We start from the raw sequence: 17,997 nt of genomic DNA on the forward strand, positions 1-17,997 counted from the left end.
TTTAGGCCCTATGCACACGAACATAAAAATGCCCGTAATTACGGCGCATTTTTACGGGCCTATGGACTTCTATTGGCCACGGGTACCTCCCCGTATGCTTACGGGAAGGTGCCCGTGCCATTGAAAAATATAGAACATGTCCTATTTCAGGCCGTAATTACGGCACGGGCAGGCCCATAGAAGTCTATGGGTCTCCCGTAATTACGGGTGACTACGTGTGTGCACCCGTAATTACGGGAGCGTTGCTAGGCGACGTCAGTGGATAGTCACTGTCCAGGGTGCTGAAAGAGTTAAACGATTGGCAGTAACTGTTTCAGCACCAGGGACAGTGACTTCCGATCACAATATAGATCAACCTGTAAAAATAAAAGACGTTCATACTTACCCAGAACTCCCTGCTTCTTCCTCCAGTCCGGCCTCCTGGGATGACGTTCCAGCCCATGTGACCGCTGCAGCTAATCACAGGCTGCAGCGGTCACATGGACTGCCGAGTCATCCAGGGAGGTCGGACTGGATGTCAAGAGAGGGACGCGTCACCAAGACAACGGCCGGGTAAGTAGGAATTTCTTTTACTTTTTCTGCGAAAAGGGCTGTCCCTTCTCTCTATCCTGCACTGATAGAGAGAAGGGGCTGCCGATTACTGCAGTGCAATTTTGCAACCAAAACGTGCCCGTAAATACGGGTCGAATACGTGTGACCAAGGACCTGTATTTACGGGAGGACAAAAATACGGTCGTGTGCATGAGGCCTTAGGCTGAGTTAACACGTTGCAAATTTGTAGCAGATTTAAAGCAGATCTCACCTTTTTGCTTAGCAAAGGGTAAAATCTGCAACGTGAGAACTCAACCTAAGATCTCCATCTGGGCCAGGAAGGCCGACACAATTAACATTACAAAGAGGAACAGAAAATTCCATTCATGAAAATTGAGACTGTTTAATGTGAGTGTTACTTATTAAATGTAGGATAGGATCACAATAATAAGAAGAATTGTCTTTGGAAATAAAAGAAAGTTACACAATTACAAATGTTAACTGTACACATTTTTAACTCATAAATGTTAAAACTTAAGCTTGATGCTCTTCTTAACTCCAGCGCGGATACCAGAGTTCTCCCCGGAATATCGCACTTCTTCCTTACGCACCTCACGTACCTGTTAACAGCAGAAACATAGGTAAGAATAAACAGAAAACTCAATACGGACACCAAAAATGGAGACCGTTCATGAGAATCCGTGTCCCTCTGTTGTCCGGCCTCCTGTGATTGGCTGCAGCTGTGATTGGCTGCAGCAGACTATACAGATACATACCTGGCCCTTTCTGCGGATTTTAGCACGTCTGAACTTTTCTCTGTGCTTAACTCTTGGGTTACGATCAATCTTTCTTCTTTTTGGTGTAAGTCCTTTATTCTTGGCAATCTGCAATGGAAAAAAAGAAAAGCTTATTACCTCAAGACAGACAATGCAAAATACAGATCATATAATTTAAAGCACATATGAAATACACTTGTAATCCATGAATCTTAATTGATCTCCCCTATTAGAGCATATGATTATAGCGGAGGGGGGGGGGGGTGCCCTGCTTGGGACCCCTCTCTGTGAGCCAGAACTGAATGAGCAGCTCCCGCTCTGGCGTGCTCTAATCATTCATCTGAATGGCCGCCGTATATACTACATTTATCCTGCAGCGGCTTCCCCCGGGAAAATCATCTGTTTGCTGGCGGTGTCAGGAGCTGATCAGGGGTTGCATTCTGAAAGCAGCATTATCAATTCAGGCAGAGGTTACACGTAGAATTGTACCTTTAAAGGAGAGATCCAGCCACAATGATATTCTGATACATGTGTGAATTATCCGATATCGGACTACCATTGGTTTCAAGAATCATAGCCCTTTGGCACTGCTCGGAGATTTCTGTTACACATTGGTAATTTAGAACAGCCCTTTCCGCTGTAATTGATAGAACGTCCATGATACCTGGTAAGTAATGGCTCTCTTGGCATTGGGATCCGTTTCTTCATATAGAGTCTCCTCACTAAAAAAACAACAATTTCATAGTATTAGGGAGTAAGAACCTTTAAGAAAACAATATTACATCATGGTCAGTAAAAGTACGTACATAGCCTGCGCCTCCCCAGGTTTCCTTTTTTCTAACAATTTATTTTCCATCATTCTGTAGTATTTGAGAGCATCCTCTTCATCCATATCGCTGTCATCGGGCTCCGCAGGGCGCTGTAATACACACAAAATATTATGGTATTAAAATGACCAAGTACATTGTAGATCACAGCATAGCAGGCTGATGAATGTAAAATGGGAGTCCTAATGTCAAGGTAGTCTTTTCAAAATCAAAAGAATCATACAATTCTATCAAAAGGGGCAGCTGCTTTGGCTTATTGGGTCATAAAGCTAATAGGAGGGGTCCCCTAATCGGAACCCTCATCTATTATCCAAAGCAGAGAGTGGCTGCTAAGAGTGATTAAGACCCGGTGTAATAAGTTTGGGGTGGAGGAACTCGAGTGACTGCACAGAGCCCTGATCTCAAATCAATTCAATAGCTTTGGGATGAACTTGAAAGGAGATTCCGAGCCAGACCCTCTCCCACAGACACTCAAAAGTCTTGTGGAAAGCCTTCCCAGAAGAGTGGAGATTGTCATAGCCACAAAAGGGGACCCAGCTCCATATTAACACCCATGGATTTGGAATGGGATGTACAAGTTTTTATACGTGTGATTAGGTGTCCACATACTTTTGGCCAGATAGTGTATACAACACACAATGTGAGAAATGGACTTCCATAGTGTGCACAATACGGATGCATATCCTTTTATTAGTGTTATTTACTTCCAATTCCAGAGCTCAGGGGCAGATGATGTTTTTTTGTTTTCGGGAGACACGACGCACCATGTGAACACAATTAATTTACACCCATTTACCTTGACAGCAGCTTTTTTAGGAGGCTTAGGCTGACTGGCGGGAAGTTTTCTTTCAGAAAGTTTTTTCTGAAAAGCCTCTGATAGTAGCAGACGAATTTGTGGAGATAACCTCTGATCCACAACCACCAAGTCATTTATCAGCTAAAAAGAATGAGAAAAAATATTTATACTGGAGATCCGGCAAGCGAGCGCGTAATAGAGAGAGTAATACAACTGGGGAGACTGCACCATACAGGGGTTGTACAGGAATAGAAAAACATGTCTGCTTTCTTCCAACAACAGCCCCACGCCGCTCCACAGGTTGTTTGTGGTATTGCAGCTTAGCGCTATTTTCTTCAATGGGGCTGAGCTGCAATACCACTTACAACCTGTGGACAGGTGCGGTTTCTGGGAAAAAAGCAGCCATGCTTTTCTAATCCTGTACAACCCCTTTAAAACAAATGATTGAGAAAAATTTACATCCATTTGTGTGTGATAGCACATAACTCACATTTCTGTATGTGACCAGTCGTTCTATCACAGGGTGGCCGGTGACTGGTATTCTTTTTGCCTTCAGTTGCAGGTAGTAACTAATGTTTGTGCAGTAACTAAAAAAGACATAATAGAAGAGAGTACAGAATGAGGATGATGATGATGATGATGACACCAAATGTACAGCACATAGGAAAAAACGGGACAGAACTCCCGCATGGCACTTACTTTAAATAGAGCTGGTATTTAGTGTGTAGGTAAACTGTTCCCTATAAAACACAACAACCAAATCTTTATTCATTTACAATGGTAGATGGAAAAGAATGTGTCAAATGAGACATGTTATAAAGTGTCATCGGTGGAGAGCCAGTAGCTGAGACCCCCGCTCATCCTAAGAACAGACCATAGACACTGCCGACCATCTACGTAGGAGGAATCATTAAGAACTCAAAGGCCCCGCGTACACCACCATAGAATTTGTCCGTAATTACGGCCCACGGTAACCAACCCGTATATTTGCGGGAAGGTGTCCCGGCCGTAGAAAGGCTCCGCAAAAGATGGGACAGGTCCTATTTTTTTCTTTCTATGGACCGTGCTTTATATGGGAGCACAGTCCACAAATGCGGGATTACGGGCACGATCATGCGCAAGGGGCCTCATTCTGAAGTTTCAATAATTTAAATGGACAGTGATTGTACATCTAGTGTCACTTTTTTAGGGATGGTTAGCATAGGATTGGCCTGTTCTTTATAGATGTAAGAGTCCCAGACACCAGACATTAAAGGACAAATCTGATACTCTGCGTTATCCCTAAATCAGGTCGCGAGGGGGTGGGGCATGACATAAGGATTCAAGGAACACCAAATAAAATCCTTGTGTCATGCTCTGCCCCCTCAGGCCCTGCACCCGGCATGTAACATTATCAGTTTTGCCCAGATTATTCCTGTCTGGTTGACAGTCTTTTTTTTGGAACAATTCCTTTAAACAGGATATTATCAAGTATGTTACACAGAATAGCGATATATTGTCAACACAAATGTGTAAGATGAAAATAGAGATATGCTATATATGTACTGTACAGTCAATAATATGCTCCTGTAAACATGAATGCAGCACTTAAAGGGTGAGAAAAACATGGCTGCCTGCTTCCAGTAACCGCGACACTCGTGACAAGTGAATGGGGCTAAACTAATTCCATACATGGCCCATGTACAAGAGTGGCGCTGTTCTTGCTCAATTTCACACGAACCCTTTAAAGGGATATTCTGGTTTAAGCCAATAAAGATTATTCTTTGCATAATGAAAAGTTACACAATTTCTCAATATACTTTCTGTAATAATTCCCTGTGGTTTTCAATATCTCGGCATGCAATCATTAAATAGAACCCTACATTGTTTAATTACAGTGGATAAAATTCTGTCCATGGTCATGTGATGGACACAGGTGCTGGGATCGTTAAAAGACAGAACTCCGATACACACTGTAACGAGCCCTGCACCTGTGTGTCCATCAGATGACCATGGACAGAATTGTATCCACTTAAAGTAAACAAGGAATGTTGAGGAATTAATACAGAAAGTATATTGCAAAATTGTATAGCTTTCCACTATACAAAGAATTCACTATTATTTACTGAAACCGGATAACGCCTTTTAGAGTCACTTTAAAGGGAAGGTGTCGCAAATTTATTTTTTTATATATATATATATATATATATATATTACATAGTTACATAGTTACATAGTACGGTTGAAAAAAGACACATGTCCATCAAGTTCAACCAAGGGACGGGAAAGGGGAAGTAAAAAATTTCTACACATAGGAGCTAATACTTTTTTGTTCTAGGAAATTATCTAAGCCTTTTTTGCAGCATCTCCTGTCCCTGCTGTGACGGCTCCTGCGGTGACTATTCCATAGATTCACAGTTCTCACTGTAAAGAAGCCTTGTCGCCTCTGCAGCTTGAACCTTTTTTTCTCCAGACGGAGGGAGTGCCCCCTTGTTTTTTGAGGGGGTTTTACAAGGAACAGGATTTCACCATATTTTTTGTATGTGCCATTAATATATTTATATAAGTTAATCATGTCACCCCTTAGTCTTCTTTTTTCAAGACTAAATAGGTTTAATTCTTTTAATCTTTCCTCATAACTTAAATTCTCCATGCCCCTTATTAGCTTCGTTGCTCTTCTTTGTATTTTTCCAACTCCAGGGCATCCTTTCTATGAACTGGAGCCCAGAACTGAACTGCATATTCTAGATGAGGCCTCACTAATGCTTTCTAAAGTGGTAATATTACATCCCTGTCCCGCGAGTCCATGCCTCTTTTAATACACGACAATATCTTGCTGGCCTTTGAAGCAGCTGATTGACATTGTGCTGTTATTGAGTTTATGATTTACAAGTACACCCAGATCCTTCTCAACAAGTGACTCCCCCAGTGTAGCTCCCCCTAGGACATATGATGCATGCAGGTTGTTGGTACCCAGATGCATAACTTTACATTTATCTACATTAAACTTCATTTGCCAAGTGGACGCCCAAACACTTAGTTTGTTTAAATCTGCCTGCAATTCACAAACATCTTCCATAGTCTGAACTATATTACATAGCTTGGTGTCATCTACAAAAATAGAAATAGTGCTATTAATCCCATCCTCTATATCATTAATAAATAAGTTGAATAATAGTGGTCCCAGCACTGAACCCTGGGGTCACTACTTATAACTGGGGACCATTCAGAGTAGGAATCATTGACCACAACTCTCTGGATACGGTCCTTGAGCCAATTCTCAATCCAATTACAAACTATACTTTCTAAACCTATAGTCCTTAATTTACCCATTAGGCGTCTATGGGGGACAGTGTCAAATGCCTTTGCAAAGTCCAAAAACACTAAATCCACAGCGGCCCCTCTGTCTAGGCTTCTGCTCACCTCTTCATTAAAACAGATCAGGTTAGTTTGACAGCTTCTGTCCTTTGTAAAACCGTGCTGGCTGTCACTTATAATGCTATTTATTGTCACATAATCCTGTATATAGTCCCTCAATAGCCCCTCAAACATTTTCCCCACAATTGATGTTAAGCTTACTGGTCTATAATTACCCGGCGAAGACTTAGAGCCCTTTTTGAAAATAGGCACCACATTTGCCCTGCGCCAGTCCCTTGGCACTATACCAGTCACTGGAGAATCTCTAAATATTATGGAGAGGGGGACAGAAATAACTGAACTAAGCTCTTTAAGAACTCTAGGGTGTAACCCATCTGGTCCCAGGGCCTTGTGTACATTTATTTTATTTAATTTAGCTTGGACCATATCTACCTTCATCCAATTCAGTATATCAACTGATATATTAACAGCACCGGCAGCGGCTACATCAGCTGCTCCTTCTTCTGTTGTATATACAGAGCTAAAGAACCCATTTAGTAACTCTGCCTTCTCTTGATCCCCTGTGACCAACTCCCCATTACCACTATCTAGGGGTCCTACATGTTCAGACCTTGGCTTTTTATCATTTATATACTTGAAGAATTTTTTGGGATTTGTTTTACTATCCTTGGCCACCTGCCTTTCATTTTGTATTTTTGCTGATTTTATTACATTTTTACAGATTTTATTAAGCTCTTTATATTTTACAAAGGCTACAGATGTACCCTCAGATTTGTATTTTTTAAATGCCCTTTTTTTGTCATGTATTGCCCCTTTCACAGAAGGTGTAAGCCATGTGGGGTTTAATTTGAGTCGTTTATACTTATTACCTGTAGGAATAAATTTTGCACTATAATAACCCAAAGTAGATTTGAAAATCTCCCATTTATCATTTGTTCCATTATTTGACATTAGTTCTTCCCAGTCCATATCCTGAATTGCAGCCCTCATCCTGGGGAAATTGGCTTTCTTAAAATTAAATGTTTTGCCCTCCCAGCCTGCGTTTGTTTTTTACAGTATAGGTAAAATGTAACTATATTGTGATCACTGTTACCGAGGTTTTCACGAACATTGACATTCCCAACAAGATCTGCATTATTAGAAATGACCAGATCCAACAGAGCTTCACCTCTAGTCGGGTCTTCCACAAACTGGCCCATAAAATTTTCCTGCAACAGGTTGAGGAAATGTCTCCCCTTTGCAGTTGCTTTTATTATGTTATTAAAATAAATGTTATTTATTTGTGTTCTTGTGTTCTACTTTTTTCTCACTTTTACTTCTCTATGGGGGCTGCCATTTTTTTTTCTCATCTCTGTATGTGTCGATTAACGACACATACAGAGATGGAATACGGCACATACATCCCCATAGAGAATGCGAACGGGAGACGTTCCATTCACTATAGTGTACGCCGTCTGTGTGGGAACGGCGCATGCGCCGCTCCTACACAGACCAAAAGGAAGGTCTTCGGCAGAGCGAGATCCGGCGCCATTTTCATGTGGATCGGAAGCCGCGGCCGGACAGTAAGATGATGACTTCCGGTCGCGTCTTCCGGCCATATGCGAAGGCGCAAGGAATAGGAGCGGAGGCAGCAGCGGCGGCAGGAGCAGGTAAGCTATGTTTGTGTATGTGATGTGTGTATTATGTTTGTGTTATACTGTCTGATTACCACTGTGTCTAATCCTCCTACACCTGTGCACTCGCTCAGAAAATGGCGGCACACAGTGTAGGAGGTTTGAAAATTCAACCCCCTCCTTCTCCTGGCACTAGCCAAGATAAGGGAGGGGGGATTGTTTGAGGACGCTAGAGCCACATGCCAATGCTGCAATTTTGGGAATTGCTCCCTCTAGTGACCAGCACATGGAAATGTTATAAATTAGAATCTAATTTATAATATTTCCTGACTAGTGAAAAAATGTAAAAAATTAAAACAATGTTTAATCATTTATACACTAACTGTTTAACTGAAACAAAAAAAAAAATTCTAGCGACACATTCCCTTTAAACCAAATTCCTCCTAGCAACACGGAGCTGATCTTTAAAATGATTTCCCATTACAGCTTCAAAAGTAAGCAAGATATTTCCTTTAAGCACTCCTAATCTTAATTACCTTTCCTTTAGGGATAATTCCTTTCTTCACCATTTGAATCAATGGTTCCAATTGATTTTTCACTTCAGCCAACTATTAGATACACACACAAAAAAAGATAAAAAGTTAATAGACTATGAGAGATATTGAGGTCCAGATAGTAGGGAGTCTCTGGGGCACTGCTCCCTGGGAAGTATGCAGAATAGCTCTCCCACAAAGGGGTCGGACTTACAGGGAAGCCTATAGGAGGCGCAAGCAAGACATTGCCAACATTGTTCAATAACTAACGATTGCGTAAAATGTAAAACTTCATCCATTCAGCAGTAAGAAGTTGTGTCACCTTCAGCTTAAGATCTTGTATCAGCTCCATTAGCTCTGGTGATTCCTTCTTCAACAATTTCCTCTTCTCCTTGTCAGACATCTTCTCCAAATCCTTCACAATCTTCTCCTCAGCTGGTTTTTCTTCACTTTTTTCTGCAAATGCCTACAAAGAAACAATTCGGGTAAATGATAAAAGAAAATCATCAAACCAAGAGATTACACTTCACTGGGACATGAAATCTGGAAGTTTCTAGCTGGTTTGTAGGTCAATGTATTTGTATCGTCTTGAGCAAATATTTTTTATCTAAATTAATGAAAAATTCTGTGCTCGTTAATCTATCCATTTATCTATATTTATAGGGTTCGTTTTTCTGCTACAGAACTCCGAATCCTTTCTTTTATTCGCACAGCTATATGTTATATGATAAGATAGTGGCTTCTGTAGCCACCACTAGGGGGCGCATAAAATACGCACTTATTATTGAGTTCAATTGGAGCGGTCTACAGCCGTCCCCCCAGAATTGTATCATATTCTAATAGATCATAAATTACAGCCAGAAGGTTATTAATCTTTCTCTATGGCTGTGTAAAGGGAAGAAGAGGATTGGGAAATATGGAACAGAAAAAAGAAACTTAAACCATTATATCAGCACAGAGTTTTGGACCAACACAGAAAAAAAACCAAAAACAACCAGAAAAGTGAAATAATAGGTCCACTTTAAAGCCGTGTTGATGGAGGACTCCTTTAGAAATAAGAGATGACCCAAAAAGACCAACAACAGAAACATGGCATCTCAAAAAAGTCTGCCTGCAAATACTCTGGAAAGACCCAAAAGCCCAGAGGTCGCTGTTCTGATGTCTTGAGGGGAAAGCAATCTACTAGGCAATAATCAGCATACCTGGATGAAATCCAACCCATAATCTTCCTCATTGAGGGCCTTTGCTAGACGCAGCTGAACATTCTGCGCTTCCTCCTCTTCCTCTGCAGCCTCGGCTTCCAACTCTTCTTTGCTTTTCTTCACTTCTATTACACAAAATTTGAATTCATACATTATATTCCGCAGTTTTATTTCAGGCTCGACAATTTGATAGGACCAACTTTTGATTTTTGAATATAGTCTCATTTTTGCACAAAGCCCACGGTTAGCCCATTAAAGGGAAGGTGTCATGAAATTATATATTTTTTTATCATATTGCTTTTAATATGATATGAACATAAATTGTATTTATTTGTGTTCTCGTGTTCTATTTTTTACTTTTACTTCTCTATGGGGGCTGCCATTTTTTTTTTTTCATCTCTGTATGTGTCGATTAACGACACATACAGAGATGGAATACGGCACATACATCCCCATAGAGAATGTGGACGGGAGCCATTCCATTCTCTGCAGCGTACGCCGTCTGTTTGGGAACGGCGCATGCGCCGCTCCCACACAGACCAAAGTAAAGCTTGTTTGCAGAGCGAAATCCGGCGCCATTTTCACGTGGGCCGGAAGCCGCTGCCGGACAGTAAGATGACGGCTTCCGGCTGCGGCTTCTGGCCATATGTTCAAGGAAGCGAAGGGGTAAGGATAGGAGCGGAGGCAGCGGCAGGTAATTTATTTTCGTGTAAGATGTGTGTATTATGTTCGTGTATATTAGTGTTATACTGTCTGCTGAGCACTGTATCTAATCCTCCTACACTGTGCAGTCGCTCAGAAAATGGCGGCACACAGTGTAGGAGGTTTGAAGATTCAAACCCCTCCTTCTCCTGGCACTAGCCAGACTAAGGGAGGGGGGGGGGGATTGTGTGAGGACACTAGAGAGAGTGTGTCTACCCCAAATTTGCAGCATAAATCAATGAGGTTGCTTTACCACATTTACCATGCTGCAATTTTGGGAACTGCTCCCTCTAGTGGCCAGCACATGCATGGAAATGTTATCAATTAGAATCTAATTTATAATATTTCCTGACTTGTGAAAAAATTAAAACAATGTGTATTCAGGTAAATAATAATTGCTTAACTAAAAAAATAAAAAAAATAAAAAATAAAAATGTCTAGCGACATATTCCCTTTAAGTCAAAAACTCTGCTTTTAACCATCATGCATGCCACAAATGTAACCATACAAGGCTAAACAATCATGGAGTAGGCACTGGGCCATACAAATCCAGCCCTTGGAGGAATCATAGTAAAACAAATAGCCCTACTTACTTGTCTTGAGCTCTTTGTAGTCTGTGTCATAATACAGCTTTTTCCTCTGTCCCCACGCCAATTCATCTGGAAGACCTGAAAAAAGAACACATGAGGTTGGTGAATTATACGGACACATCCACCCAACTTATCACAATGAAGCCCTGATATGTCATTTTATATTACACCAGATATGTCCTGCACAAAGATATGCAGAACAATACGTGCTCTGCATGAAGTATGCAAGCTTTAAAAGGAGCTTTTGTATTGCAGCAATAGTCATTTCAGCAATAGTCACATTTCACTTGGATATGCCATCACAGATTGTGGGGGTCCAATTCCTGGGACCACCAATTATCTCTAGAATGGAGAGACTGCAGCACAGCCGCCGCTGATCAGGAACAATGCAGAGCAGAGGATATGATATAGGCGGCAACCCCCTTTATTCTAGGAATCAGTGGGTGCCCCTGAGATCCAACGCCACATTTAAGGGCAACTAAACTTTCAAAAAACTTTTGAGATGTCGAAATGACATGTCAAAAGTTTTGATCGGTGGAAGTCCGAACACTGAAACTCCCACTGATCGCTAAAACGAAGTGACAGAAGTGCTCGGGTGAGCGCTGTGCCGCTTTGTTTCTGATTGGCTCTCCTCGGAGCGACGTACGTGCTCAATAAAAAGTCTAGGGGTACATACACCGTTCGCTCGGCTTTCCGAGGAAAGCCAATCTGAAACGAACGGCACAGCACTCAGAGCGCTACTGCTGCTTTGTTTTAGCGATTGGTGGGGGGTATCAGTGCTCGGACCCCCCCACCGATCAAAACTTCTGACATGTCACTATGAAATGTCAAAATTTTTTTTTAACTTAAGTTACCCTGTAAATAATTGATGGCATAACCTAGCAATATGGAATCACTTACTGTGATGGACAAACCCCTTTGAGGTTAAGATTTAGCACTGCTTGCTCACCATCTTTGTCACGATCTTCTAGATCACTGCCCATGGAGATACGATCATCCTCCTTCTCATAATCATCATCGCCTCCTTCCTCCTCGTCGTCTTCATCATCATCATCATCATCTTCCTCAATATCAAGAGGCATAACCTCATCCTGCAGAAATAAAAATTGAAACAAAACTTTTTAGAAGCAGAGTAATACAACGTGACAATTAAAAGAAATTGGCTAGATATTTGTATAGGGCCAAAGAGAGGACATCTCTCGATCTCAATGGGCACCATGTAATACTGCAGAATCTCTATGGTGGACACGGTGGCAGCTACCCTTGGCCTTACAGTGAATTGATGGTGGTTGGCACATTCTGGATTATCAGACGGTTATAGAAAAGTTTATAGGTCAAACTAATAAAGTTAGAAACTTTATTTTTTTTAAACAGAATAGTCATATTGATTATTCCTGTTCAGTGTTAGGGAATGTTCACACGGCTTATTTTTGGGCCGTCAAACCGGAAGAACGCCTCCAAACATCTGCCCTTTGATTTCAATGTGAAACACAGCGTTCTGTTCCGACGGGGATTTTTTTTTACGTGACCGTTTTGAAAAACAGCCGCGAAAAAGAAGTGCATGTCACTTCTTGAGACGTTTTTGGAGCCGTTTTTCATTGACACCATAGAAAATCAGCTCCAAAAACGGCTGTGAAAAACGCGAGTGGCTTAAAAAACTTCTGGAAATCAGGAGCTGTTTTCCCTTGAAAACAGCTCCGTATTTTCATACGTTTTTTGCGAAGTGTGTGAACATAACCTTATGCCTCTAGTCTAGTGAAAATTCACATTTTACTGCAAATTCTGTGCTAAAAACAAGCGCCGGATTATAAGGCTTTCTGGATTAAAGGATTTTACTGGATCTGCAAGCGCAAAACCGGATAACATACCTCACTGTCGATCTGTTCTTCATCGCTGCCAAATGTCACTCCTTTTTCTATCACCGTCTGTTAAGAATTGGAAGAATAATGTGGTCAAATAAGAAAATCAGGTGTCAAAAGAAACACAAAGCTTGTATTATGGGGGTTATGGTAATGGCAAGCTCTGGAAGAAAGCATGAAAAGGGGTTATATCCAAAAAGACATTTATAACATATGCTATAAATGTCTTATAGATGCAGGTGCCACCTCTGGGACTTTCACAAACTCCCAGAACAGTGGTCACTCTACCCCCATCCCGCCTGGTGAAGCAGCCGCGGCACCCACCTCTTCTTTTATTCTCTGCCTCACCAGGCCAGAGGGTGATCGGGTGACCCCATTCTGGAGATTGTTGCGTCTCCCAGAGGTGGCACCAGCATCCATCAGAGATTTATGGCATACCCAGTGGCTATGCCATAAATATCTACATTTAGAATACCCCTTTTAAGACTTACCATCAACTCCTTTTCGTGGTATTGATCAATTTCATCATGATAGTAATCTGAGGATATCTGTAAAAGACAAAATAGTCAGTCTCATAACTTTAATAAACTAGAATAAGCACTGTAGACAATGTCATTTGTATTAGCTCGCAGAAAACTTATTGAAGTCTTGTTTGGTAAAAAAAAAGCTGCTTCTTTCCAAAAACAGTGCCCCTCTTGTACCTGGGCTGTGTCTGGAATTGCAGCTGAGCTCCATTCAAGTGACTGTGGCCGAGTTGCAATAACGTCTATAGCGACAACTCTGAGGCACCTATGATAGGGTGCTGTGCTTTGGTCACAGACCATAAATCATTACGTTGCAGGGCAAGAAGTGGTGAAGCACCAGACAGAGACAGTTGAATTAGGCTTCTCTTAAAGGGCATGTGTCGCTAGAATTTTATTTTATTTTTTTAGTTAAACAATCATTATTTGAGTGATTACACATTGTTTTAATTGTTTCACATGTCAGGAAATATTATAAATTAGATTCTAATTTATAACATTTCCATGTGCTGGTCACTAGAGGGAGCAGTTCCCAAAATTGCAGCACAGTCAATGTGGTAAAGCAACCTCATTGCTTTATGCTGCAAATTTGGGGTAGACACACTCGCTCTAGTGTCCTCACACAATCCCCCCTCCCTTATTCTGGCTAGTGCCAGGAGAAGGAGGGGGTCGAATCTTCAAACCTCCTACACTGTGTGCCGCCATTTTCTGAGCGAATGCACAATGTAGGAGGATTAGATACAGGGCTCAGCAGACAGTAATACACTAACATACATGAACATAATACACACATCACATACACAAACATAAATTACCTGCTCCTGCCGCCGCTGCCACCTCCGCTCCTATTCCTTGCGCCTTCGCTTCCTCGTACATATGGCCGGAAGTCGTCGACTGTCCACCAGCAGCTTCCGGTCCACATGAAAATGGCGCCGGATTTCGCTCTGCTAAGAGCTTTATTTTGGTCTGTGTGGGAGCGGCGCATGCGCCGTTCCCACACAGACGGTGTACGCTGCAGTGAATGGAACGGCTCCCGTTCCCATTCTCTATGTGGATGTATGTGCCGTATTCCATCTCTGTATGTGTCGTTAATCGACATATACAGAAATGAAAAAAAAATAGCAGCCCCCATCCCATAGAGTAAAAATAAAGTAAAAAGTAGAGCACAAGAAAACAAATAAATTTTATTTTTTTATCATACTAAAAGCAATATGATAAAAAAAATAATAATTTCATGACACCTTCCCTTAAAAGGTGAGTATATAGCAATGCTTTCTTACAGTATTACGATGCACTGCAACCACTTACGCAACTTAAGAAAACCCATTTAAAACCTTAGACTGTTTATTCCCCCCCTCTCCAGCTGGGGACCCCCTCTATTAGCCTAGATAGAGCAGCTCCAGGAGGTCTCAATACAACAATATAATACAGGTCAGATTTTTACTCAAATGACATTGTGCAGCCACCCACAGCTTCCCCTGGTAATAACAGCCAATTGGATCAGAGGCAAATCAACTGATCACCCGCAGTTACTCATTTAGAATAGGGGTTGTCCAGATGGTACCAACCCTTCATAAAAATACCATAGCGCCAATTCCTCATGGCAGCATGCATTGACAAATCACCTCTTTGGATGAAGGGACATCTGCTTTGGACAGTGATTCATCGTACACATCTTCATTTGCTTTTTCTTTCCTAGGCCATAGGTTACTGTAGGAATTAATCATTTATGGTTATCATTCTTATGGTTATATGGGCCGAGAACAATTATTACAGAAATGCAAGGAGGAAGGAAGGAAGGAAGGAAAGAAAAGAAAGAAAGAAAGAAAGAAAGAAAGAAAGAAAGAAAGAAAGAAAGAAAGAAAGAAAGAAAGAAAGAAAGAAAGAAAGAAAGAAAGAAAGAAAGAAAGAAAGAAAGAAAGAAATCTTCTAGTGCCGGCATTTAAAGAAGCAGTCTACTTTGGACAACCCATTTACATGTGCCCTATTTAGGAGGTAACAGAGTCCTCTGATTGGGACTACTCTCACTTAAAGCTCATTGATACGGACCAATGATCAGGTGAACAAGCATTCATAAAAATAGTTCCCGATAATTGCCCTGTGTAAACAGGACAGCGATCAGCCGAAGAACGGGCAAATGCTTTTATCAGGTGATTGTACATTTTATGCAGCCCTAAAAATAATCGTTGTCGGCAGGACATCTACCCGTGTATCTAACCGTGATGTGCTGCTGACAATATGTCAATTGTATGGGGACCGAATGATTGTATAAATGATTGTTCTTCCAGTTTATATCGGCTGACATAAAAGGACCTTCAAAGAGGACCTGTCACCTCTCCTGACATGTCTGTTTTAAAGGCGTTTTCCTACTTATTTAAAAAATTGGCCACAGTAGGAGGGATGCAAAAAAAAGAGCCATTGCTCAAATCACGTATCCCTGTCGTTCCAGCGCCGCCACTCCGTTCCTTCCCGCCGCTTTTTTGACATAGCTGCAGCCATGACGCGGATGTATACCCACGTGATCGCTGCAGCCAATCACTGGTCTCAGTGGGTATAGGGCACAGGAGCACTGAGGCCAGTGCTTGGCTGCAGCGATCACATGGGTATACGGGCACGTCATGGCTGCAGCTATGTCAAAACACAGCGGCGGGAAGGAACAGAGCGGCGGCGCTCGAACGACGGGGATACGGGAGTTGAGCAATGGCTCTTGTTTTTTGCATCCCTCCAACCGTGGCCAATTTTTTTAAATAACTTGGAAAACCCCTTTAAGTAAATGATTGTATTCTCCATGAAATAACAATTCTGAAGCATCTTTTATGACAAAATATGTTGCGCCGTTCCTCTCTTATTCCCCCTAGAAATGTATGAATAATTGACAACTGGGTGTTATTAGTTGGGAGGGTGTCAGTGCTGACAGAGTGAAACTGTGTAGGGACACAGCCCTTTGACAAGGGGAATGGTAACACCCAGTTGTCATCTTATTAATCAATTTGTAGGAGGAATAACAGAGGAACACAATGCAAAGTTCTAAGTAAAGATGCTACAGAATTATTTCATGGGGAATGCAAGTATTTAATAAAATAGACATGTCTGGAGAGGTGACTGGTTTTCTTTAAATGAGTGCCGATCGGTATTGGCAGAAATCTGCCCGTGTAAACCAGCCTACGGCCAGAGCGGAGCGCTGCTGCCAGGGAAGAATCTGGCGATTGAAGTTTCCTTGCTGAGCGGTTACCCTGATAATAACATCTGACTGCAGGTAAAGGACGTTGCGGGAGTCAGTGTGTATGAGGAATACTTTGAGAGATCTGTCTGCTGGAAAAGTGGTAGGTTTTATTAATATGCCATCAAATATTTGTGGTGGGAAAAGGCATCTAACGTGGCAACCGGCAAATTTTATATGGAAAGCCACTGCTGCACGCCGGGAGAAATGACCTTAGTACAGCTACGGCAGCATAACCCTAAAATGAATGTGAAAAATTGGATGAGATTTGACAAGGTTCAGTGTTCCAAACTTGCCCAAGTCGAAACCGGCCGTTTAGCGCATATGAAGCGGAGGACAGTACATTGGACATGCGCTGTGAGGAGACGTGTACTGTCCTCATGTGCGCGCTGCCTCCGGCCTCCTCTCAGTAACTTCTTCTATCTATTACCTATACGTCCGGTTTCTAAATGGACAGGCTTTGAACACTAAACCCCAGTCGTATAGGATATGATGGTGGTTTAGTGGCTCCAAACCTAATAACAGGTTCCCTCATTCTCTATGCAGCAGGGCTCAAGTCTAAAAAAATAATAAATTATCACTTGGGCAACTTTGGCCCCTTTCCATGTCCAAGTATCGGACAAACGATCGTTCATCGGCTGATCTGCTCTTTAATGCAGCATTAAAAATCACCATTGTCTGCAGCACATCTACATGTGTAAACAGGGAGACGCGTTGCTGACATGATGGAAATTGATGGGGACGAGCGATCAGAGTAACGAGCGCTCGCCCCCATACATAGCTCCTTGTGACAGGAGCAAACGAGCGCCGATCAACCAGCTGTCTCATTGATCGGTGCACTAATAAAAATATCGCAGCATGTTCCATTACAGTAAGATATTCTTCCCTAGAAGCATTGGATAGTTTCTAGGCGAGAATACAGCGCTGTACGGCGGGACCATAGGGGGCGCTCTATAATGACTACGAAAGTCAGTTGTGGGAAAATGTCGCAATACAACCTATAACTGTCACGACAACTGTACAACACGCTTATCCGTCCCTGAACCCTCTCCACATAACACAACATCGATCACCTCCGCGTTTTCACCATGATGCCTTCTTAGCCAGACTCCGCTCCCATGTGCATGCAATATCCGGTCCGTCCCAAAATATTGTCCCCCCAGCAACACAGAAAACAACTTACGTTCCTTTCATAATCATAATAATAATACTACAATAGATTAATCAACGTAAACAATTCTATCATGAATATTATTTGCTGATACGCTGGTAACGACTGTTGTGGTCTACAAGCCTTTCCAGAGGGAGAATAGCAGAAGTTATATTTGCAGTCAGGAAGTTTATTAGGTAAACCCTATAGAGCTTAGAAATATACGTATATCTATTCATACCGTGGTTGCACATTTTATGTAGATTAATATTTGTGTGTGTTGGAATTAATAGGGCCACCTGGTAACAGTCTGTTGTTGC

The 17,997-nt window shown here is 41.9% G+C and overlaps 1 protein-coding gene across 1 annotated transcript; it reads right to left on the reverse strand.

Annotated features, from left to right (window-relative positions):
* Positions 1-914: 914 nt before the first annotated feature.
* LOC142661878 (something about silencing protein 10-like) lies at positions 915-17,677 on the reverse strand. The gene is made up of 16 exons (XM_075839540.1): positions 17,601-17,677; positions 14,933-15,017; positions 13,278-13,334; positions 12,796-12,852; positions 11,877-12,018; positions 10,931-11,005; positions 9,636-9,760; positions 8,756-8,899; positions 8,437-8,508; positions 3,630-3,670; positions 3,421-3,517; positions 2,931-3,071; positions 2,114-2,226; positions 1,972-2,029; positions 1,308-1,415; positions 915-1,151 (listed from the first exon to the last, which is right to left on the reverse strand). The coding sequence occupies exons 1-16, from the start codon at positions 17,615-17,617 to the stop codon at positions 1,059-1,061; spliced, it is 1,425 nt and encodes a 474-aa protein (XP_075695655.1). The 5' UTR covers positions 17,618-17,677; the 3' UTR covers positions 915-1,058.
* Positions 17,678-17,997: the final 320 nt, after the last annotated feature.

Source organism: Rhinoderma darwinii, chromosome 10 (genome assembly GCF_050947455.1).
Source record: "Rhinoderma darwinii isolate aRhiDar2 chromosome 10, aRhiDar2.hap1, whole genome shotgun sequence".
Taxonomy (NCBI): domain Eukaryota; kingdom Metazoa; phylum Chordata; class Amphibia; order Anura; family Rhinodermatidae; genus Rhinoderma; species Rhinoderma darwinii.

Excerpts from the sequence above, each read along its gene's own strand:
- LOC142661878 (XM_075839540.1), bottom strand. Across the intron at positions 12,019-12,795 it reads AAGAACAGATCGACAGTGAG|GATGAGGTTATGCCTCTTGA; the intron begins GTATGTTATCCG and ends TTATTTCTGCAG. Across the intron at positions 8,509-8,755 it reads TACAAGATCTTAAGCTGAAG|TTGGCTGAAGTGAAAAATCA; the intron begins GTGACACAACTT and ends TGTATCTAATAG.